Source organism: Salmo salar, chromosome 26, assembly GCF_965601325.2.
Source record: "Salmo salar chromosome 26, fSalSal1, whole genome shotgun sequence".
Classification (NCBI taxonomy): domain Eukaryota; kingdom Metazoa; phylum Chordata; class Actinopteri; order Salmoniformes; family Salmonidae; genus Salmo; species Salmo salar.
Genome location: NC_138316.1, coordinates 39,134,862 through 39,160,000, shown reverse-complemented (window position 1 = coordinate 39,160,000; position 25,139 = coordinate 39,134,862). Strand labels below are relative to the sequence as shown.

Below are 25,139 nucleotides of genomic sequence, written 5' to 3'. Positions count from 1 at the left end.
GCATTTCTATTGTAACATGGTTGTAACGTGCTGGTTGTAACGTGCTGGTTGTAACGTGCTGGTTGTAAGGTGCTGGTTGTAAGGTGCTGGTTGTAAGGTGCTGGTTGTAACGTGCTGGTTGTAACGTGTTGGTTGTAACGTGCTGGTTGTAACGTGTTGGTTGTAACGTGCTGGTTGTAAGGTGCTGGTTGTAAGGTGCTGGTTGTAACGTGTTGGTTGTAACGTGCTGGTTGTAACGTGCTGGTTGTAACGTGTTGGTTGTAACGTGCTGGTTGTAAGGTGCTGGTTGTAAGGTGCTGGTTGTAACGTGTTGGTTGTAACGTGCTGGTTGTAAGGTGCTGGTTGTAACGTGCTGGTTGTAAGGTGCTGGTTGTAACGTGTTGGTTGTAACGTGCTGGTTGTAACGTGCTGGTTGTAAGGTGCTGGTTGTAACGTGCTGGTTGTAACGTGCTGGTTGTAACGTGCTGGTTGTAAGGTGCTGGTTGTAAGGTGCTGGTTGTAACGTGTTGGTTGTAACGTGCTGGTTGTAAGGTGCTGGTTGTAACGTGCTGGTTGTAACGTGTTGGTTGTAACGTGCTGGTTGTAACGTGCTGGTTGTAACGTGTTGGTTGTAACGTGCTGGTTGTAAGGTGCTGGTTGTAACGTGCTGGTTGTAAGGTGCTGGTTGTAAGGTGCTGGTTGTAAGGTGCTGGTTGTAACGTGCTGGTTGTAACGTGCTGGTTGTAACGTGCTGGTTGTAACGTGCTGGTTGTAACGTGCTGGTTGTAAGGTGCTGGTTGTAAGGTGCTGGTTGTAAGGTGCTGGTTGTAACGTGCTGGTTGTAACGTGCTGGTTGTAAGGTGCTGGTTGTAAGGTGCTGGTTGTAACGTGCTGGTTGTAAGGTGCTGGTTGTAACGTGCTGGTTGTAACGTGCTGGTTGTAACGTGCTGGTTGTAACGTGCTGGTTGTAACGTGCTGGTTCTAACGTGCTGGTTGTAACGTGCTGGTTGTAACGTGCTGGTTGTAACGTGCTGGTTGTGTGCTTCAAGGTCATAAAGCCCTGTATTCCACCCTCATACTGAACTAGATACCACGCTGCACACTGGACTTGGTAAAGGGCCAATGCCATTGTAACAAAGGGAAAATTGCGCCCCAGTCAGCACTCTCAAAGTGAGGGTGTAAATGGAGCCTCTGTAATCAATTTAGGGAAATTAGAGGACAGCTTCTAATGACAGCATCTTAACGGTATCTCTGATCAGCCCTTTAACAAGGTGAAAGGGAAATCAACTGGATATCACTTAGGAGGTTCTTATCTAAAGGACCATCTGGGGGTTTCTACTCCTAAACCAGTCTTTACAGAACGTTCACTCTGCCGGAGGGAAAATGAGCATCCAAAAGACATCATCATTGAAGTGGTGCTATAATCCATACAGTAATTGTGAAAAACTTGGCATTCAGTCATCTTTACAGTGTGTTGTATTATAGCCTACTGTGAATGTATTGTCACACAAACAGAGCAGTGGGTTAGAATGTTATGCACTTGTTTATAATGTCTATTTATGGTTGTCAACTTTCTGTGTAATGATATGAAACTATCTTCAAATGAATCTGGGTAATCCCAGTAGGCCTGTGTGTGTGTGTGAATTGCGTGTGTGTGTGTGTGTGTGTGTGTGTGTGTGTGTGTGCTGCACTGTGTGGTAAGGGATCGGTGTTATCTCACACACCCATTGACGTGTGCCTCATTGAGTTCATTTGCATATAGCGCTACAGAAATCAATTAAACTGTCACCTCACCTCCTCCACCCTTCTCACCCCAGAGAGGAGAGGACTTGTCTCCAGTCCCCTTCCAAAAAGACTGGGAAGGTAGGCTGGTCCCAGATCTGTAGCTAGTCCCAGATCTCCTCAGACTAAGAATATAAAATACTTCCATTGTCATGCCAGAATATCATTGTGACTATCATTGTCATTCCCTTCCATATGTATAGATGTGTTATGTGTACATACAATATTACAATGGTTGTGGCTAAAGCATACAGATCTGGGACCAGGCTACCTCCTCAGTCCCCTGTCCTGTACTGCAGCAGAGTCAGATCTGGGACCAGGCTACCTCCTCAGTCCCCTGTCCTGCACTGCAGCAGAGTCAGATCTGGGACCAGGCTACCTCCTCAGTCCCTTGTCCTGCACTGCAGCAGAGTCAGATCTGGGACCAGGCTACCTCCTCAGTCCCCTGTCCTGTACTGCAGCAGAGTCAGATCTGGGACCAGGCTACCTCCTCAGTCCCCTGTCCTGTACTGCAGCAGAGTCAGATCTGGGACCAGGCTACCTCCTCAGTCCCCTGTCCTGCACTGCAGCAGAGTCAGATCTGGGACCAGGCTACCTCCTCAGTCCCCCGTCCTGCACTGCAGCAGAGTCAGATCTGGGACCAGGCTACCTCCTCAGTCCCCTGTCCTGTACTGCAGCAGAGTCAGATCTGGGACCAGGCTACCTCCTCAGTCCCCTGTCCTGTAATGCAGCAGAGTCAGATCTGGGACCAGGCTACCTCCTCAGTCCCCTGTCCTGCACTGCAGCAGAGTCAGATCTGGGACCAGGCTACCTCCTCAGTCCCCTGTCCTGCACTGCAGCAGAGTCAGATCTGGGACCAGGCTACCTCCCCAGTCCCCTGTCCTGCACTGCAGCAGAGTCAGATCTGGGACCAGGCTACCTCCTCAGTCCCCTGTCCTGCACTGCAGCAGAGTCAGATCTGGGACCAGGCTACCTCCTCAGTCCCCTGTCCTGCACTGCAGCAGAGTCAGATCTGGGACCAGGCTACCTCCTCAGTCCCCTGTCCTGTACTGCAGCAGAGTCAGATCTGGGACCAGGCTACCTCCTCAGTCCCCTGTCCTGTACTGCAGCAGAGTCAGATCTGGGACCAGGCTACCTCCTCAGTCCCCAGTCCGGTACTGCAGCAGAGTCAGATCTGGGACCAGGCTACCTCCTCAGTCCCCTGTCTGGTTGTCTCAGAGTCAGATCTGGGACCAGGCTACCTCCTCAGTCCCCTGTCCTGTACTGCAGCAGAGTCAGATCTGGGACCAGGCTACCTCCTCAGTCCCCTGTCCTGTACTGCAGCAGAGTCAGATCTGGGACCAGGCTACCTCCTCATTCCCCTGTCCTGTACTGCAGCAGAGTCAGATCTGGGACCAGGCTACCTCCTCAGTCCCCTGTCCTGTACTGCAGCAGAGTCAGATCTGGGACCAGGCTACCTCCTCAGACCCCTGTCTGGTTGTCTCAGAGTCAGATCTGGGATCAGACTCCTGGACAGTGAGTACAGCCACTGTGACTGTCACTAGAGTGGAGCATCCTGGGAAGTGTCCCGTCAGCTCCTCCTGAATCAGTGTCCTGTCAGCTCCTCCTGAATCAGTGTCCTGTCAGCTCCTCCTGAATCAGTGTCCTGTCAGCTCCTCCTGAATCAGTGTCCTGTCAGCTCCTCCACAATCAGTGTCCTGTCAGCTCCTCCACAATCAGTGTCCTGTCAGCTCCTCCTGAATCAGTGTCCTGTCAGCTTTTCAATCAGTGTCCTGTCAGCTCTTCAATCAGTGTCCTGTCAGCTCCTTCTGAATCAGTGTCCTGTCAGCTCCTCCTGAATCAGTGTCCTGTCAGCTCCTCCTGAATCAGTGTCCTGTCAGCTCCTCCTGAATCAGTGTCCTGTCAGCTCCTCCTGAATCAGTGTCCTGTCAGCTCCTCCTGAATCAGTGTCCTGTCAGCTCTCCAATCAGTGTCCTGTCAGCTCCTCCTGAATCAGTGTCCTGTCAGCTCTCCAATCAGTGTCCAGTCAGCTCCTCCTGAATCAGTGTCCGATCCAGCACTCTGCTCATTCCCTCTGCTATCTGTGTGGGATTGGTTTTCTGCATCCCTTCATCCAAATAAAAAAGGAGAGGATAAGAGACAGATTGCAATTTGTCAAATGAATGAATGAATCAATGGAAGACCGTGTCGTGTCTTTGGCATCATTAAAGTGAAGACTGTTATTTTATCAAATCAACTCTCTGTAATTATTATTACGTGATTAAACTAATCATGTAAATGTAATTAACTAGGAAGTCGGAACACCAAGGAAAATCTTCAGATTACAAAGTTATAATTTTCCTACTATAACTTATTTTAATTTTAATTTAATTTTAATTTTAATATCTGATCAATTAGTCTTCTAATAAATGAATTATTCTTTACCTCATGTTAGTCTCATTCCAAACATCGTAAATTGTTGGTTATCTGCACGAACCCAGCCTTCACTATGAATCATCCATATATCAATTGTCTCAATCATTTATTTACTAACTAACTAAATAATCACAGAAATGCATAAACAAACAAACAAAGTAGATATGGTTACAAGGAAATGATAGGGGATGTGCCCTAATGGGCTTAACTGGTATGGCGGCTTGGTAGACAAAGGGACTGAGAAGGGCGTGAAAGACAAAGACACTACACAGTTGATAATTATAATAATTGAAATGCTAATCCTTTGCACATGAACGCTCACTCATTCGGGAATAATTGCAATCAATATATATATTTCCGCTCAGTGTGTCGTCGTGATCTCTGTTGGAATCATCCGTCTTTCTGTTGGAAAGTTCATCTGAACTTCTCTTTGCGTCCCTGGAGTCTTTCGTGGTTAGAATGGATACTTCAGAGTCCCATTCAGAAATGTTCTTATAGAATAGATGTTTCGTCGGTTGTCGGTCTTCGCATTCCAGGTCGACATAAATTCTAGCTGCAGACTAGTAATTAGTATCGAAGATTTGCTCTTATTCTGTCGGTATCGATAGTCTCAGAGTTTAACCATTTCCACCAGTGTAGCCAATGCTCCATGTGGTTTGGTTAGGAATTCAGCAAATGTTACAACCTTAGCTCCCTCAGATGACCGAGGAATGCATGGTCTCTACTCAAACCTTAGCCCTCTCGGTAATCGAGGTATGCATGGTCTCTACTCAAACCTTAGCCCTCTCGGTAATCGAGATATGCATGGTCTCTACTCAAACCTTAGCCCTCTTGGTAATCGAGGTATGCATGGTCTCTACTCAAACCTTAGCCCTCTCGGTAATCGAGGTATGCATGGTCTCTACTCAAACCTTAGCCCTCTCGGTAATCGTGGTCTGCAGGGTCTCAAGATCATTTGTCTAGGTGGGTTTTTTATTCGGAACAGCAGAAAAGGCTGTCCCATGATGCCAGATCAATGTCTGTGCTCATGGGGCGGGCCAATGACTTAGTTAATTTTAAAGGGAATTGGATTCTCTTTCATTAAACAGTTTAAAATCACATTACATAATTTCACAAATAGTTTCATCTTTACTCATTCATTTTATACAATAACTAGATGCATATCTCATAACGGAGACTCTTGTATAAACAGAGTTATGGTAATGTGGCTGTATTGTCTCTCAATGAGTTCACAAACATTAAACAAAATGGACCGGTCGTAGCTGGATTCTCCATCGACCGTTTACACATTCTCCAAAACATGGACATTGTTCAGTTCTCAAGTTCTGTGATGTAGAAGAAGTTCCTTTGTTCTACTGTGAAGCTTTCTCTCTCTATACTGCATGAGGGAGAGAGTCTCCTCCAGGAATTTACGACCTGAGATAACAGAACCTGGGTGTAAGAGGGAGAGAGGGGGAAGGCACTCGCTATACCCAAAGAGGGCCACGTCATGACAACCGGAAGACCAAAAAGTGAATGAATAAATGACAGGTCAGGATGTTATAGCCCATCTCTCTGTCAACATTTTGACTAGGTGGTGCTTTGTGCATATCAACAGTGTTGTTTTAACCAATGGGCTGGGTTCCAGGCTTGCAGCTGTTGCTTGTCTCAACCTGCTGGGGTGTTGCCACCCTGGTCTGCAGGACAAGAGGACAAAACCACAGTGCTCAGTTTGTGACATCCTCCCAGACCACTGTGTTATCTACACCTCAGTGGTCACTGGCACTGCCCTCTACTCTCCCCACCAATCTGTGTAGGAACATTCAGCCTCTCCTCCAGCCAAATTAATACATTAAAATGACTAGGAGGGTTTGGCCACACACACAACAATTGTTTCCATGTGATTTGCTAAGCAGTTGGACGCCTTTTTTGCTTATTCTTTTCAAGTAGTTCATGTGTCTCAAATCCCTTGTCTCAAATGTACTATCCACCACCACTGTCACTCTGTCCTTTTATTGAAGACAATCTGCTTCCTGTATATAGTGGAAGGAAAAGAAAGGAAGCTGAAAAACAGAGGGAAAGGCGGCGAGTTAGAGGTGAATAGAAGACGCGGTGAATATATGAGAGGCTGAGCGCCCGTCGCACCAACCTGGCAGTGTCACGTCTCAGTCCTGGCTGCTCAGAGATGGCACCACTGGCTGGCTGGCTGGCTGGCTGGCTGGGGAACAAATAGACTGTGGAAATGAGGTCTGTATCTTGTGTGTGTGTATGCAGAGATGCCCAGAGAGGGACAGGGCTCAGTCAGCCTGTTCCTGTAAGCTCCTGTCCCACGGTCAGAAATGTTATGCATCATAATCACAGCTGTCTTTGTTCCTATTGGAAACCATTACCTCTTCACTTTGCACATGGCTAACCTTTCCGTTTTGGAGTTGTCAGTAATTGTTTCACCATATTTGAATGTAGAGGGACGATGGCATACTGTACTGTAGCATAATTGTTGATATTGATATCTCCGTCATAAGAATATGGACCAATATAGGAGTCGGGAATGGTGAATAGTTCATTAGGCCCACACGTCCAAAGAAAGGGGTTGTTTTGTTTCGTTAACCTCCATTTGCCAGATATTGAACTGCCCTTCCACCATTATACAGTCTGTTAGACTCCAGATACGGTACTATGGTCCATGATACAGACCTCTCTACAGTCTGTTAGACTCCAGATACGGTCTATGGTCCATGATACAGACCTCTCTACAGGATGTTAGACTCCAGATACGGTCTATGGTCCATGATACAGACCTCTCTACAGTCTGTTAGACTCCAGATACGGTCTATGGTCCATGATACAGACCTCTCTACAGTCTGTTAGACTCCAGATACGGTCTATGGTCCATGATACAGACCTCTCTACAGTCTGTTAGACTCCAGATACGGTCTATGGTCCATGATACAGACCTCTCTACAGTCTGTTAGACTCCAGATACGGTACTATGGTCCATGATACAGACCTCTCTACAGTCTGTTAGACTCCAGATACGGTCTATGGTCCATGATACAGACCTCTCTACAGTCTGTTAGACTCCAGATACGGTCTATGGTCCATGTCACAGTAACTTTAGAACTGTTAGCATGCAGCTTGTCTTTGTGCGTCAGCAGTGTGGGGACAAAGAGCTGTAATTGTCATTCAGTAGCCAGGCCTCAGAGTCTGTAGCACTGTGCTAACAGGCACCAACTGAACTGCAGCAGCCAGACCTCAGAGTCTGTAGCACTGTGCTAACAGGCACCAACTGAACTGCAGCAGCCAGGCCTCAAAGTCTGTAGCACTGTGCTAACAGGCACCAACTGAACTGCAGCAGCCAGGCCTCAGAGTCTGTAGCACTGTGCTAACAGGCACCAACTGAACTGCAGCAGCCAGGCCTCAGAGTCTGTAGCACTGTGCTAACAGGCACCAACTGAACTGCAGCAGCCAGGCCTCAGAGTCTGTAGCACTGTGCTAACAGGCACCAACTGAACTACAGCAGCCAGACCTCAGAGTCTGTAGCACTGTGCTAACATGCACCAACTGAACTACAGCAGCCAGACCTCAGAGTCTGTAGCACTGTGCTAACAGGCACCAACTGAACTACAGCAGCCAGACCTCAGAGTCTGTAGCACTGTGCTAACAGGCACCAACTGAACTGCAGCAGCCAGGCCTCAGAGTCTGTAGCACTGTGCTAACAGGCACCAACTGATCTACAGCAGCCAGACCTCAGAGTCTACAGCACTGTGCTAACAGGCACCAACTGAACTACAGCAGCCAGGCCTTAGAGTCTGTAGCACTGTGCTAACAGGCACCAACTGAACTACAGCAGCCAGACCTCAGAGTCTACAGCACTGTGCTAACAGGCACCAACTGAACTACAGCAGCCAGACCTCAGAGTCTATAGCACTGTGCTAACAGGCACCAACTGAACTACAGCAGCCAGGCCCCAGAGTCTATAGCACTGTGCTAACAGGCACCAACTGAACTACAGCAGCCAGGCCTCAGAGTCTGTAGCACTGTGCTAACAGGCACCAACTGAACTACAGCAGCCAGACCTCAGAGTCTACAGCACTGTGCTAACAGGCACCAACTGAACTACAACAGCCAGACCTCAGAGTCTACAGCACTGTGCTAACAGGCACCAACTGAACTACAGCAGCCAGGCCTCAGAGTCTGTAGCACTGTGCTAACAGGCACCAACTGAACTACAGCAGCCAGGCCTCAGAGTCTGTAGCACTGTGCTAACAGGCACCAACTGAACTACAGCAGCCAGGGCTCAGAGTCTATAGCACTGTGCTAACAGGCACCAACTGAACTACAGCAGCCAGGCCTCAGAGTCTGTAGCACTGTGCTAACAGGCACCAACTGAACTACAGCAGCCAGGCCTCAGAGTCTATAGCACTGTGCTAACAGGCACCAACTGAACTACAGCAGCCAGGCCTCAGAGTCTGTAGCACTGTGCTAACAGGCACCAACTGAACTACAGCAGCCAGGCCTCAGAGTCTATAGCACTGTGCTAACAGGCACCAACTGAACTAAAGTAACATCAGACAATTAGAGGGACAGTGATTGTCCTCAGGAAGACAGAACAACAGTTTAAATTACATTTTCCAGTTTTGCCATCAAGGCCCTTTTCCTTATTCCTCTCATCTCTCTCCTCTCTCTCCCCTCTTCCTTGTCTCTCTAGTCTCCCTAGTGCCCACTATCCCATATACCCAATCTCTCCTTCTCTCTCTACTCTTCCCCTCTCTCTCCTCTCTCCTAACATTCCCTCACCCCTGTTCTCTCTGTCCCATATGCTTTTCTCTTTATTCCATTATACCTCTCTACTCGCCCCTCTCTGTCCTCTCCTTTCCTCTCTTCTGTGGCTGTGTCCCATATGCTCAGCTGTCTCAGAGCAGGTGACAAACTGCAGGTAGACCCCACACCTCCGCTCCAGACCAGCCCCCGTCCAGCAGACCAGAGGGGGGTCAGGAAAGGAAGATTTCTCTCATGTTGGAATGGCGACAGGCAGTAGATCCTGGGTTCTCTCATAGTGGTAAAACATTTATTGGGCCTTTAGCCTGATATCTCTCTGTTTTTTCACATTTATTTATAGAGTGACTTTGAAATTAAACCAGCACTTACTCTCAAATAACATCAAAACATGTTAAGTGCAGGCTCAAATGAATGAAGTGTGAAGGGGGTGTATTATGTGTAATGAATAAAGGTTTTAAACTGTTTATCAACCTCCCTCTCAGTTATGAAGACAGTCTGTCTTGGAACCCAGTTATATGGACATGTAATATGAATTGTCTGAAGATATCGGTGACATTTCAGAATGCATTGAAAACAAGTGGCTGTCGATATTGGCATTTCACTGAGCTTATGCATGTTGATGATATCCCATTATAATTGTAATTTAACGGTGGGAAAAAAATGTTTTTAGATGACTTTTGTTCGATGCAGAGTTTGAGAAATGTTATGCCCGAGGGGTCAGTGTGTGAAGTTGTTAAAGCCAAAGCCTCTGCTGGGTATGTAAAACAATCCCTCTCTGTGTGTGTGGGTATTGTAAAACAATCCCCCTCTCTGTGTGTGTGGGTGTAAAACAATCCCTCTCTCTGTGTGGGTATGTAAAACAATACCTCTCTCTGTGTGGGTATGTAAAACAATACCTATCTCTGTGTGTGTGGGTATTGTAAAACAATCCCTCTCTGTGTGTGTGTGGGTAATGTAAAACAATCCCTCTCTGTGTGTGTAATGTAAAACAATCCCTCTCTGTGTGTGTGTGGGTATTGTAAAACAATCCCTCTCTCTGTGTGTATGTAAAACAATACCTCTCTGTGTGTGGGTATTGTAAAACAATCCCTCTCTGTGTGTGGGTGGGTAATGTAAAACAATCCCTCTCTGTGTGTGTGGGTAATGTAAAACTGTCACAAAAAGAGCCGTGTTGAATAGACCAAACTGCAGCGGGAATATGGATGCTCATGTTTTAATTCAAAAAAGGAGTAACGCATCCACTGGAAAACAATATACACAACACGCAGTGCAAAAACAACTACCCACGAAAACCAAACAAACACACACCTACTTATGGGACTCCCAATCAGAGGCAACTAGAAACACCTGCCTCCAATTGAGAGTCCAGCACCCAAAACTACACATAGAAAAACAAACCTAGAACCTATACCAAACTAATACACCCCACTACACCACACACAAAACCCCATAATACAAAACAAATATACCTCTGCCACGTCCTGACCAAATATAATAGAAATAATACCTAAATATTGGTCAGGACGTGACATTACCCCCCCCCCCTAAAGGTGCAGACCCCGGAATGCACCTTAAAAGAAAACACAAAAAATCCCCATTACCCCAACAAAACCAAAAAGCAATACCCCCTAAACAATAAGGGAGGGAAGGGAGGGTGGCTGCCGTCAACGACGGCACTGTGCTACACCCTCCCTCCCCAACCCACCTATCCTGGAGGTGGCTCCGGTGCAGGACGTGGACCCTGCTCCACCCTCGGCGTCGCCCACTTCGGTGGAGCCGATAGCTGCGCCAGGCAGACGGACCCCTCGGGCTGGGCCGGGGGACAGGAGGGCCCCTCGGGCTGGGCCGGGGGACAGGAGGGCCCCTCGGGCTGGGCCGGGGGACAGGAGGGCCCCTCGGGCTGGGCCGGGGGACAGGAGGGCCCCTCGGGCTGGGCCGGGGGACAGGAGGGCCCCTCCGGCAGTTCAGCGCAGTCTGGCCGCTCCGGCAGTTCAGCGCAGTCTGGCCGCTCCGGCAGTTCAGCGCAGTCTGGCAGCTCCGACGACTGTTGACTGGCGGGCAGCTCCGACGACTGTTGACTGGCGGGCAGCTCCGACGACTGTTGACTGGCGGGCAGCTCCGACGACTGTTGACTGGCGGGCAGCTCCGACGACTGTTGACTGGCGGTGCTGGGCTGACGCACTAGACTCCTGATGCGTGGGGCTGGTACTGGACGTGCCGGCCTGGAGACACGCACCTCCATGCTAGTGCATCTAGCGGGAAACACCGGACCGAAAGGGCGCACTGGCGGTCTTGAGCGCAGGGTTGGCATCACCCCTTCCGGCTCGATGCCTACTTCGCCCTGGCACATGCGGGGCGCTGGTACCTTGCCTACCGGCCTGAAAATCCCAGGCCTCACCACAGCCCCAACCCCAAAGCACGGGACCTGTCCAGTCTGCCCTACAAGGGTACGGGGAGCTGGCCTGGGGCTGTAATCTCGCCCCGCCAAATAGCCCTTGTGCCCCCCCCAAAAAAAATTATTGGGGCTGCCTCCAACATTCCTCCCTCACTTGCCTCTGTCCTCTTCTCCGCTGCTTGGTCCTTTGGTGGTGGGTAGTTCTGTCCCAAAAAGAGCCGTGTTGAATAGACCAAACTGCAGCGGGAATATGGATGCTCATGTTTTAATTCAAAAAAGGAGTAACGCATCCACTGGAAAACAATATACACGACAGGAACAGTTTTGCAGGCACACAACACGCAGTGCAAAAACAACTACCCACGAAAACCAAACAAACACACACCTACTTATGGGACTCCCAATCAGAGGCAACTAGAAACACCTGCCTCCAATTGAGAGTCCAGCACCCAAAACTACACATAGAAAAACAAACCTAGAACCTATACCAAACTAATACACCCCACTACACCACACACAAAACCCCATAATACAAAACAAATATACCTCTGCCACGTCCTGACCAAATATAATAGAAATAATACCTAAATATTGGTCAGGACGTGACAAAAACAATCCCTCTCCGTGTGTGTGGGTATTGTAAAACAATCCCTCTCTGTGTGTGTGGGTATGTAAAACAATCCCTCTCTGTGTGTGTGGGTATGTAAAACAATCCCTCTCTGTGTGTGTGGGTAATGTAAAACAATCCCTCTCTGTGTGTGTGGGTAATGTAAAACAATCCCTCTGTGTGTGTGTGGGTATGTAAAACAATCCCTCTGTGTGTGTGTGGGTATGTAAAACAATCCCTCTCTGTGTGTGTGGGTATGTAAAACAATCCCTCTCTGTGTGTGTGGGTAATGTAAAACAATCCCTCTCTGTGTGTGTGTGGGTATGTAAAACAATCCCTCTCTGTGTGTGTGGGTATGTAAAACAATCCCTCTGTGTGTGTGTGGGTATGTAAAACAATCCCTCTCTGTGTGTGTGGGTATGTAAAACAATCCCTCTCTGTGTGTGTGGGTAATGTAAAATAATCCCTCTGTGTGTGTGTGGGTATGTAAAATAATCCCTCTCTGTGTGTGTGGGTAATGTAAAATAATCCCTCTGTGTGTGTGTGGGTATTGTAAAACAATCCCTCTCTCTCTGTGTGTGTGTGTGTGTGTGTGTGTGTGTGTGTGTGTGTGTGTGTGTGTGTGTGTGTGTGTGTGTGTGTGTGTGTGTGTGTGTGTGTGTGTGTGTGTGTGTGTGTGTGTGTGTGTGTGTGTGTGTGTGTGGGAGCACCCACCTTGCCAGGTGACACATACAGCAGGTGATGTGACAGGCTTGCAAATCTTTAGAAATGAATAAAAGAACGCCCCAGACAGATGTGTAGAGGATGTTTGGGGACATGCTGAGAATGGAGAGAAGGAGGGGGGGAGGGACTAGTGCCAGCCTCGCAGCCGGACGGCCATCTTAGGGCTGTTATCACTGCCAGTTTGTTTGTGACACCTGAACCAGATGTCTCTGTCTCTCTCTGTGACATTAGTTCTTTAAAAACGATTTGAAGTAAAAAAAAACGACAGGTTTAATAAGATTTTATAATAGACATCAAGATGTTTTTAATGCATGTACATGATTCAGAGGACATTTCATACAATTTCAGCCCTTTGGTCACATTAGCTTCACTCTAGTATACACACTAGGTAATTCAACTGTGAATTACAGCTTGAGTGAATGTGCTTTAAGACTGAAATGTGTCTGACACTGTTAGTCTTCAATGCTTTCTAAATGAGGTGGGAAGCATCAACATTTCTATTCAGGTGATGAAAAGGGTTTTAGATTGTCAGTGGCTCCTGCAGTGTAAGGATTCTGATTGCTATTCTCTCTTCAAAGAACTCACTTCTGATCCCAGGCCAAATGGAAAAAGTCTTTGAATGGTTTTACTCTAAATGGAAAGAAAATGACACACTTTCACTCTGAAACTTTGTGCAACTTTAAAATGATCCCTCAATGGCTGAAGTAGCCAGCATTGACCCCTTGCTTCCCTTTCCGCTCTATTCCAGATGAGACGAACTACGACGCCTCTGGTTCTTCTGATGTACCCAATGACACAACAGCCTCCGCCCATCCCATTCACCCATTGGCCGGCTTGCTGTTGGTGGATGAGGAGCCTTTATCAGTCGTCCAACCAGATGGCAGGGCTGTGTCAGAGGGGGTGGGGCTGAGAGAGCAGCCTGCCTTCTCCTCCATACTGACCCTGCTGGCGGACAAACACCCACTGAGCTTGGTCCGATCCAAGGCCTCGCCAACCATCACCAAGGACAACAACCAAACCAGCCAGTGGCCTTCGGTTGCTCCCTCCTCCTCTTCTTCTACTGTGGAGCCGAGCAGAGACCTGTCTGACAGCTCAGGTTTGACTCCCAGCATGCTTCACGAGACCAAGGCGTCATCAATTACCAAGGCGTCATCAATGTCAGTGTCATCAGTGGCGTCCTTCATGACTGGGGATTGGAGGGCAGTGTCATCATCAGCACATACATTGTTCTCATCATCATCAACAATATTATCATCATCATCATCATCATCATCAGCAATGTCATCACCATCATCACCTCCATCACCATCATCAGCAGCAATGTCATCACCATCATCACCTCCATCACCATCATCAGCAGCAATGTCATCACCATCATCCCCATCACTATCATCAGCAGCAATGTCATCACCATCATCACCATCACTATCATCAGCAGCAATGTCATCACCATCATCACCACCATCATCATCATCATCAGCAATGTCATCACCATCACCATCATCATCAGCATCATCACCACCATCATCATCATCAGCATCATCACCATCACCAGCATCATCATCTGAATGGTTAATAAAAACAGCCTTTGCTTTATCCTATGACATCTCAAGCCCGTCTAACCCTGTCAGTGTGACACAAACTGCCTCATCAGTGTCATCTGTGTTATCTCTGAATAAAACATCATTGAATCCCCCAATCCAATCCAGCATTAGTTTAGATGTAGATATATTTACAGTCACAAAGAGCTTACCACTTCCCCTCTCTGACTCCACTCACCAATCACTGACTAGAAGAGTGACACAAAGGACAACATCGTCAAACAAAAGAGACACCAGCCCTTTCACAACATGGAAACCAGCAAAGACAGAACCAAACCATTCCACCTCTACTAGTGTTACCTCTGGAAACGTCCCTTTCACCATTTCAGCCAGAACCATCAGATCCTCAGACAGCCACAGAACCAGGACTGTTTTCACTAACAACAGAGAGACAAGCTCTTTACTTCTCTCCTCTCGTGTCCAGGACAGTCAAGCTGATCAAAGCCAACAGGGAGTTTTACAAACTGTCCGCTCAGCGTTGCTGTCACCTCCACCTACTCCCCCACAAGGATATTTAGTTCCTGGTCTCATCACAGGGGAAAATATCAGTGCAACACCAAACAGGGCGAATAGAGATAAGACATGGACAGGTAGTCAGACGGCTTTTATAAGAAGCGCCTGGCCTGTAGCAGTTACCTCAGTGCCTTCTCATGCTGTAGATTCAAGTGTATCGCCGGCTGTGACGACCAGAATATCGGCAACATATTTCCCTATCTCAACTAACACCTTGCCAACCTTGTCAGGTACCGACTCACCCCGCTCAGACACCACAGTGGCTAAGTTAACAGGCTCTTACTGGAGCACAGCATCTCCTCAGAGCTCAACATATCCCAGTGATTTAGTAACAGCCACAGGGCACACCAGCTCAAGCGCTCCTGACCCCAATAGGAATAATGATGAGGGAGGAAGAGCAGGAGGGGAAGTCAGCTTGGATTCAACTGCTCAGACAAGAAGTCACCCCCTCAGTGACTCCACTCTCAGTTCTGTATCTGGAACACTGAGTGACTCCACTCTCAGTTCTGTATCTGGAACACTAAGTGACTCCACTCTCAGTTCTGTATCTGGAACACTGAGTGACTCCACTCTCAGTTCTGTATCTGGAACACTGAGTGACTCCACTCTCAGTTCTGTATCTGGAACACTGAGTGACTCCACTCTCAGTTCTGTATCTGGAACACTGAGTGACTCCACTCTCAGTTCTGTATCTGGAACACTGAGTGACTCCACTCTCAGTTCTGTATCTGGAACACTGAGTGACTCCACTCTCAGTTCTGTATCTGGAACAGTGAGTGACTCCACTCTCAGTTCTGTATCTGGAACACTGAGTGACTCCACTCTCAGTTCTGTATCTGGAACACTGAGTGACTCCACTCTCAGTTCTGTATCTGGAACACTGAGTGACTCCACTCTCAGTTCTGTATCTGGAACACTGAGTGACTCCACTCTCAGTTCTGTATCTGGAACACTGAGTGACTCACCCATGTCTTCTAGTAGCATAACCCTTGGAGATGCAGGATTGACCCCTCTAACCTCGCTGACTCCTTCCTTGAATTCTGACACAGGCCTGATGTCACTTCCTGTCACTGATCCATCAACTTTAGCTCAGCACCTGACGCTGGCGTTCACCTCTCCCACCCTGCATGCTAGTCCCTCAACAGTACCCCAGGATCCCCAATTCACCCTCTCCATCATCCTGACCACCAAGCACCCTTACTTTAACCCAACGGTCTCTAGTCTCCACAGAACTGATGATGCACCGAGCCAGTCTGGCTCTAGAGGAACCACATCAACACACAGACCTGTAGTGCTGTTAGCGACGCCTCGCGCTCCCTCACCATCAGCGACCCAGTTTCAAACAAGGCCATTGTATATTTATGTTAGCACAGGGTCTGAGGTAGGTTCCCCTGATATGGCCCCTGAAATGGCCCTCCATAAGTCACCTGAAATGTCCCCTGTAAATTCCTCTGAAATGTCAGCTGAAATGTTCTCTGAAATGTCCCCTGAAATGTCCCTTGTAACGTCCCCTGATACAGCAGAGAGAGCCTTGTCCTCAACATGGACCTCACTGTTTGTCGGCTCACCCGATCCTACTGCGACAGGCGAGACAGATCACATTTTTCAAACACACCCCACAGCCCAGGTCCACTCCACAGCCCAGGTCCACTCCACAGCCCAGGTCCACTCCACAGCCCAGGTCCACTCCACAGCCCAGGTCCACTCCAGTTCACCTGAACATCTGACACCACTTGATGCTTCTGCTGATATTACACACACGCCTGCTGAGAACACTGCATCTCAGCCAAGTACAGAGACTGGCTCAGTTTTGCCCCTTTCTGCTTTAGTTGAGGATTCCTCCACTTACATCACAGATCTAAGTGTTCATGTTTACAAGGGAACACCCCCATTAATGGGTTCTCCAACACCCTCCTCTTATGTTACAGAGGACTCCTTGATTTCCAGAGGGACCGACTCTGAAGGCTCTCCTTATCCACGCCCCACTGATATCCCTGTATATGTTAATACTGCTGAGGCTGTACCAACTCCTCTTAAACTTGTCTCCCACAGAAAGAAAACTACAATAAGGGGAACAGATGTTCTCTCTACAATGTCAGAAAGTCCCACCGTCATGAGGGACCCTACTCCGTCACAGACACCGTTAATAAATGAGCATAGTTATCTTCCTCACTGGAACTCAGTGGAATTCAATGGACATAGTAGGTATCTTTCTCTAGCACCTGTCTCCTCTCACTCACCTGACAGAGCATTCTCCCCTGGTGCATCTACACTGATGTCAAATGGGAGTGAGGAGACCTTTGTTGGACACACATCTGTCACATATTCTAAAGTGACACCATTACCCAAGCCCTGGAGTTTGACACCAGCCAATCTGATGGCTTCTATATCCTCCACTACACAGAAGAGAACCACGGAGAACAACACTCCCCTGTTAGAGGGGGTAACATCAGCATTATCAGTGTCCATGCCAGAGAACAACACTCCTCTGTTAGAGGGGGTAACATCAGCATTATCAGTGTCCATGCCAGAGAACAACACTCCCCTGTTAGAGGGGGTAACATCAGCATTATCAGTGTCCATGCCAGAGAACAACACTCCTCTGTTAGAGGGGGTAACATCAGCATTATCAGTGTCCATGCCAGAGAACGACACTCCCCTGTTAGAGGGGGTAACATCAGCATTATCAGTGTCCATGCCAGAGAACAACACTCCCCTGTTAGAGGGGGTAACATCAGCATTATCAGTGTCCATGCCAGAGAACAACACTCCCCTGTTAGAGGGGGTAACATCAGCATTATCAGTGTCCATGCCAGAGAACAACACTCCCCTGTTAGAGGGGGTAACATCAGCATTATCAGTGTCCATGCCAGAGAACGACACTCCCCTGTTAGAGGGGGTAACATCAGCATTATCAGTGTCCATGCCAGAGAACAACACTCCTCTGTTAGAGGGGGTAACATCAGCATTATCAGTGTCCATGCCAGAGAACGACACTCCCCTGTTAGAGGGGGTAACATCAGCATTATCAGTGTCCATGCCAGAGAACGACACTCCCCTGTTAGAGGGGGTAACATCAGCATTATCAGTGTCCATGCCAGAGAACAACACTCCTCTGTTAGAGGGGGTAACATCAGCATTATCAGTGTCCATGCCAGAGAACAACACTCCCCTGTTAGAGGGGGTAACAGCAGCATTATCAGTGTCCATGCCAGAGAACAACACTCCCCTGTTAGAGGGGGTAACATCAGCATTATCAGTGTCCATGCCAGAGAACAACACTCCCCTGTTAGAGGGGGTAACATCAGCATTATCAGTGTCCATGCCAGAGAACAACACTCCCCTGTTAGAGGGGGTAACATCAGCATTATCAGTGTCCATGCCAGAGAACGACACTCCCCTGTTAGAGGGGGTAACATCAGCATTATCAGTGTCCATGCCAGAGAACAACACTCCCCTGTTAGAAGGGGTAACATCAGCATTATCAGTGTCCATGCCAGAGAACAACACTCCTCTGTTATCATCATTATCGTCATCATCATCTTCATCACCATCTTCATTATCATCATCTTCATCGCCATCAGCAATATCTTCATCACCATTGTCTTCATCATCTTCAGCCTTGTTATCAATGACATCGTCATCATCCGTCGTGTCACACCAATCTCACATCAGCAGTGTGTCCAGTCTCACCACAGCTCCCAGTCTGTCCTCCCTCTCCATGGAACGTTCTGATTCAACATCATCATCCACTTCTGGGTTGAGTTTGAGTGTGATGTCACCATCCCCATCAAGTGTCTTCCCCTCCACTGGTATGACGTCATCACCCTCTGCCCTTTTGTCACCTGCTCTTACATCATCATCCTCTGCCCTCATGTCCCGTGGTGTGACTTCATCACCCAGCGCTCTGGCATCCAGTGTGACATCATCATTCCCCTCCCATCTCTCAGAGGAAGTGAGTGTGACTTCTGTTCTTGTTACAGAGACAGCGATGGAGGAGTTAACCGTGGGAACATCCAGAGAGACAGGGGTTAATTTCCCCAAAGACAACGAGACCAGATTATCCCAAACAGGGAACCTCACCTTAGCCGACAGGCCTGCACTCACCACATCACAGGTGTCACCTTTGATCCCTCAAGAGGACACAACGACCGCATCCCTCCAGCTCACGACCGTGACCACCACAACCATAGCTTCAACCACAACCACAACTACAACACAGCCAATCACAGAGAGCCCAACCACGACCACCCTGTTCCCCTTCACCACCACCACCACTGCTCCAGCCTCCAGGAGGACACTGTCACCTCCAATCCCAAAGACCAAACCCAGAGGGACGACCACCCTGTTCCCCTTCACCACCACGGAGGCTCCACCCTGGCAGTGCAACGTCACAGAGAAGATCTGGGTTAAAACAAGTAAGAGACACCTACAATATTTGAACAGCTCAAGAAAAACGAATGCCATGACCTTTTTCTCAACAGGTTGTTACATTGTTGGTCGTAGTTGGGGTTATGGTTGTAATTACAGAGATATATATTTGAGTATATATAGTTATATTTTCCAAATAGAATATGCCTTCCCTCTCTCTTCTCCACCCTGCCTCCTCCTCCCTCTCTCTCTCTCTCTCTCTCCCACCCCCTCTCTCTCACCCTCTCATATTTTTCTCTCTACAGTTCTCACCATCCATGTGAGAAGGAACCGCCTGGACAGCATCCAGAGACAGAACCTGCGTAGAGGGCTGACCCAGGCTCTGAGTAGAGCTCTGAATGACACCACTGCCCAGGCTCAGGTCAGTAGGACTCACACCTACTCTCTCTCTCTCTCTCTCTCTCTCTCTCTCTCTCTCTCTCTCTCTCTCTCTCTCTCTCTCTCTCTCTCTCTGTATGTATCTCTCTGTATCTTTCTCTGTATCTCTCTCTCTCTCGCTCTCTCTGTATGTATCTCTCTGTATCTCTTTCTGTATCTCTCTCTGTATCTCTCTCTGTATCTCTCTCTCTGTATGTATCTCTCTCTGTATCTCTCTCTATCTCTCTCTCTCTCTCTCTCTGTATGTATCTCTCTCTGTATCTCTCTCTCGCTCGCTCTCTGTATGTATCTCTCTCTGTATCTCTCTGTATCTCTCTCTGCATCTCTCTCTGTATCACTCTCTCTCTCTCGCTCTCTGTATGTATCTCTCTCTGTATCTCTCTGTATCTCTCTCTCGCTTTCTGTATGTATCTCTCTCTGTATCTCTCTCTCTCTCTGTATGTATCTCTCTCTGTATCTCTCTGTATCTCTCTCTCTCTCTCTCTCGCTCTCTGTATGTATCTCTCTCTGTATCTCTCTCTCTCTCTCTCTCTCTCTCTCTCGCTCTCTGTATGTATCTCTCTCTGTATCTCTCTGTATCTCTCTCTGTATCTCTCTCTGTATCTCTCTCTCTCTCGCTCTCTCGCTCTCTCTGTATTTATCTCTCTCTGTATCTCTCTCTCTCTCTCTCGCTCTCTGTATGTATCTCTCTCTGTATCTCTCTCTGTATCTCTCTCGCTCTCTGTATGTATCTCTCTCTGTATCTCTCTGTATCTCTCTCTCTCTCTCTCTCTCGCTCTCTGTATGTATCTCTCTCTGTATCTCTCTCTCTCTCGCTCTCTGTATGTATCTCTCTCTGTATCTCTCTCTGTATCTCTCTCTCGCTCTCTCTGTATGTATCTCTCTCTGTATCTCTCTGTATCTCTCTCTCTCTCTCGCTCTCTGTATGTATCTCTCTCTGTATCTCTCTGTATCTCTCTCTGTATCTCTCTCTGTATCTCTCTCTCTCTCTCTCTCTCTCTCTCGCTCTCTCTGTATGTATCTCTCTCTGTATATCTCTGTATCTCTCTCTGTATCTCTCTGTATCTCTCTCTCTCTCTCGCTCTCTGTATGTATCTCTCTCTGTATCTCTCTGTATATCTCTCTGTCTCTCTCGTTCTCTTTCATGTGTGGTGTAGCCTCTGCTGAGTCCTCAACAACTGGATGTTTTGGTTTTCAGGGGAAATGAAAAAAGAGAGGCTGTGACTTGACTTCCGCTTTCGGACGTTAACAAGGCGACCGCATGGAGACGTAACTCCTCCTCCACATTTACTGGATTGGTTGAACAGACCAGTATGTAGGGGATCTAGTTCCAGGTGTTTATTTTACGCCTGCTACGTTAGGGGATGTGTGTTAAGATAGAGGACGCGGCTCTGGGCAGAGGAGATGTAGTCGTTGTTTGTGTGCGTCTGTAAGTTGTGGTTCATATGTGTATAATAATATAATCCTAAAAATATAGAGGACCCGGCAGCCTACGTAGTTGGTGTGGAGCAGCAACAGTTCAGACTGAGGAGGTTCAGGTGTAAAAATAGGTTATATTTATTTTACAAAGAAGACTGGATCCAGAGTTGAGGAGGTACAGAATGTACAGACGGCAAAAATGATGAAAGTACTTGACGAAAAAATGTACTTGAAAAACGTACTTACTTGGCCAAAACCTGTACTCAAGGACTAAGGCAAAACACCTTAGACTGGGCAAAATGCCCACCTCACAGATCTGAGGATATGGCAGCTTAAATAACAGCATGTTACCTAGAGAAGCAGATCTCCATGAATACGGAAGGACCATACAGGGATCCTCATGTTGGTTAACTCTGAGGAGCGATGAGGATTCATTTAGAAATTAGGCTGACAGAATATGTCCCTGAAGGTATGGGGTGGTGATGTCACATCCTAGTGACTGCACCAAGATGAAAACCAGATAAGACAGCAAACTGTGTGACCCCAGGTGAGAAACCAAGGGCCCTGTTCAGTCACCACTGGTTACCAAGTTACCTGGAGAAGTCTAACAACACAATACTCTCCTCTGATTGGATTGAACCAAGGGCCCTGTTCAGTCACCACTGGTTACCAAGTTACCTGGAGAAGTCTAACAACACAATACTCTCCTCTGATTGGATTGAACCAAGGGCCCTGTTCAGTCACCACTGGTTACCAAGTTACCTGGAGAAGTCTAACAACACAATACTCTCCTCTGATTGGATTGAACCAAGGGCCCTGTTCAGTCACCACTGGTTACCAAGTTACCTGGAGAAGTCTAACAACAGAACTCTCCTCTGATTGAACCAAGGGCCCTGTTCAGTCACCACTGGTTACCAAGTTACCTGGAGAAGTCTAACAACAGAACTCTCCTCTGATTGAACCAAGGGCCCTGTTCAGTCACCACTGGTTACCAAGTTACCTGGAGAAGTCTAACAACAGAACTCTCCTCTCTCCTCCTCTGTTTTGATTGACAGCATGATCATAGGATATGATATTAAGCTGTGTGATGTTGAGTGTTGTCTTTATTTAAAGCAGAACCATGTCATGGATTGTGACATTGCCACCTTGTTGACCAGGGACTTCAACAATGGTCCGCTGTCCAATCATGTTTCGGCCTCTCCTTCTCCTCTTTGTTAGATTGAAGCCTGCTTCATCGACAAAGATGAACTCATGGGGTCTGTCCAAGGAATCCAAGTCAAATATTGTCTGTGTAGAAGTACAATATACTGTATGTAGGATTTTGTAAGTCATACAGAGACAGTGCTATACTGTAGAGTACAATTAGGCCTACTGTATGCACTTCTGATTCACATACATTGTATGTACTGAAGAGTAATGTCATTCACATAGTATGTGTTAGTACTGTAGACAATCTGGATTACAGTAAATGTTTCTGAATGTACACTTACTTGCACATACTGAGCTCGCAGTTTTTTCACCCTTGGTGAGTTGCGCTCAAAAGGTACTCTGTATACTTGTTTCATTCGCATCCTGTTACGATGGAGGACACGGTCAATTGTGGAAATGCTCACACTGTCGATTCCCTGGAAGTGTGTGTTGTCTTGTATCACTCGTTCCTGGATTTCTCTGAGTCGTATTGCATTATCTTGAAGGACCATGCCAACTATAACGGCCTCTTGCTCCCGAGAGAATATAGCTGTCCTTCCACCTGCACGTGGCAGCCTTGCAATTCTACAAAAAGTAGTTGTGCAGTTACAAAACATCTTCATGCAGTACAATACATACAGTGATTAACTTTACGAATGTCTATTGAAACAGCTGCATATAGTGTAGTACAGTAAATTTGCAATTACAAAAATACAGTAGTATACTGTACCTGTTCTCTTCTCTGAATGTCCTTACTATGGTGGACACAGAAAATCGGCTCAAATTGGGTTGCACTCTAAGTCCTGCTTCCCTCATTGTCAGTCCATTGACAAGAACATGGTCTATAACTGTTGCTCGAATTTCATCAGATATTTGCACTCTTTGTCTTCCTCTTCCTCTTCGTCCTCCTCTTCCTTGCCCTCCTCCTCCTCGTTGCCCACCTCGCATACGCACTCGTCCTCATCCTCTCACATTGTTTCTTCTATCCATTCTCAGACTTTCTCCTTCCCACCTTCAACAACCTGTTTGCTCTCTGAACTGGCTTATATTGGTTGTGTCGCATCATTTGAAACAGGTTAAATCAATTTTGAGTGGTTGTGTTCAATCAATGACATGTGTTCTCTGTTTGTATTTGATTGTTGCCACTTGTGTTTACCAGTATGGATGACATGTGCATTAGAGTGCAGAATGTGTTTTTAGAATGAGAATGTGTTTAGAGTTTTGCTGAAAAGTCTAAGTGAGATCTGCAAATTGTGTTTTACCATGTGAAATGGTTTAAGGCATTGACAACAGACTGTATAATTAGCTAAATGAGTCCAGGCAACTGAGAACTTTGTTCAGCCAATGGGTTTTAGTGTTTTAGCAATTGAGAAAAACTGTAACAATGTGCAGGGATACTGGAGTGATGGAGGTAGATATGTATAGGGGTAAGGTGACTATATACAGGTTCAGTACCATATTAACAATGTGCAGGGATACTGGAGTGATAGAGGTAGATATGTATAGGGGTAAGGTGACTATATACAGGGTCAGTACCATATTAACAATGTGCAGGGATACTGGAGTGATAGAGGTAGATATGTATAGGGGTAAGGTGACTATATACAGGGTCAGTACCATATTAACAATGTGCAGGGATACTGGAGTGATAGAGGTAGATATGTATAGGGGTAAGGTGACTATATACAGGGTCAGTACCATATTAACAATGTGCAGGGATACTGGAGTGATAGAGGTAGATATGTATAGGGTTAAGGGGACTATATACAGGGTGAGTTCCAGTACCGTATTTACAATGTGCAGGGATACTGGAGTGATAGAGGTAGATATGTATAGGGGTAAGGTGACTATATACAGGGTCAGTACCATATTAACAATGTGCAGGGATACTGGAGTGATAGAGGTAGATATGTATAGGGGTAATGTGACTATATACAGGGTCAGTACCATATTAACAATGTGCAGGGATACTGGAGTGATGGAGGTAGATATGTATAGGGGTAAGGGGACTATATACAGGGTCAGTTCCAGTACCGTATTTACAATGTGCAGGGATACTGGAGTGATAGAGCTACAGTGCCTTCAGAAAGAAATCATACCCCTTGACTTATTCCACATTTTGTTTTGTTACAGCCTGCATTCAAAATAGATTGAACAAATTCACCCATCTACACACAATACCGCATAATGACAAAGCAAAACCATGTTTTTAGACATTTTTGCAAATGTATTGAAAATAAAATACAGAAATATATCATTTAGATTGGTTTTCACACCAATCCATGTTAGAATCGCCTTTGGCAGTGATTACAGCTGTGAGTCTTTCTGGGAGTCTCTAAGAGCTTTTGCACACCTGGATTGTACAATATTATCACTTTTTTTAACTCTTCAAGATCTGTCAAGTTGGTTGTTGATCTTTGCTAGACAGCCATTTTCATGTCTTGCCATAGATTTCCATGCCAATTTAAGTCAAAACTGTAACTAGGCCACTCAGGAACATTCAATGTCGTCTGGGTAAGCAACTCCAGTGTATTTTTGTCCTTGCGTTTTAGGTTATTGTCCTGCTGAAAGGTGCAGTCCACGTGTCTGTTAGAAAGCAGACTGAACCAGGTTTTACTCTAGGATCTTGTCTGTGCTTAGCTCTATTACATTTATTTTTGTCCTAAAAAACTCCCTAGTCCTTGCCCTTGACAAGCATACCCATAACATGATGCAGCCACCACTATGCTTAAAAATATGAAGAGTGGTACTCAGTGATATGTTTGGGGGCAAATCCAACACAACACAACACTTTGTATTCAGGACATGAAGTTAATTTCTTTGCAATTTTTTTTTCAGTATTACTTTAGTGCCTTGTTACATGTATCTTATGGAATATTTGTATTCTGTACAGGCTTCCTCCTTTTCACTCTGTTATTTAGGTTAGTATTGTGGAATAACTGCAACGTTG

At 46.9% G+C, this 25,139-nt stretch overlaps 1 protein-coding gene across 2 annotated transcripts in view; it reads left to right on the top strand.

Moving 5' to 3' along the window:
- Window positions 1-25,139, top strand: part of LOC106572775 (UPF0606 protein KIAA1549L) — a 194,419-nt gene that overhangs the window by 41,863 nt on the left and 127,417 nt on the right. The window contains exons 2-4 of one of the 2 annotated variants that reach the window (XM_082969700.1): window positions 13,408-13,755; window positions 18,757-19,191; window positions 19,450-19,565. In XM_082969700.1, coding sequence (XP_082825826.1) covers window positions 13,408-13,755; window positions 18,757-19,191; window positions 19,450-19,565 — 899 coding nt within the window. Of the gene's footprint in view, window positions 1-13,407; window positions 19,192-19,449; window positions 19,566-25,139 lie in introns of both variants that reach the window. The other variant, XM_082969699.1, reaches the window with a different exon arrangement.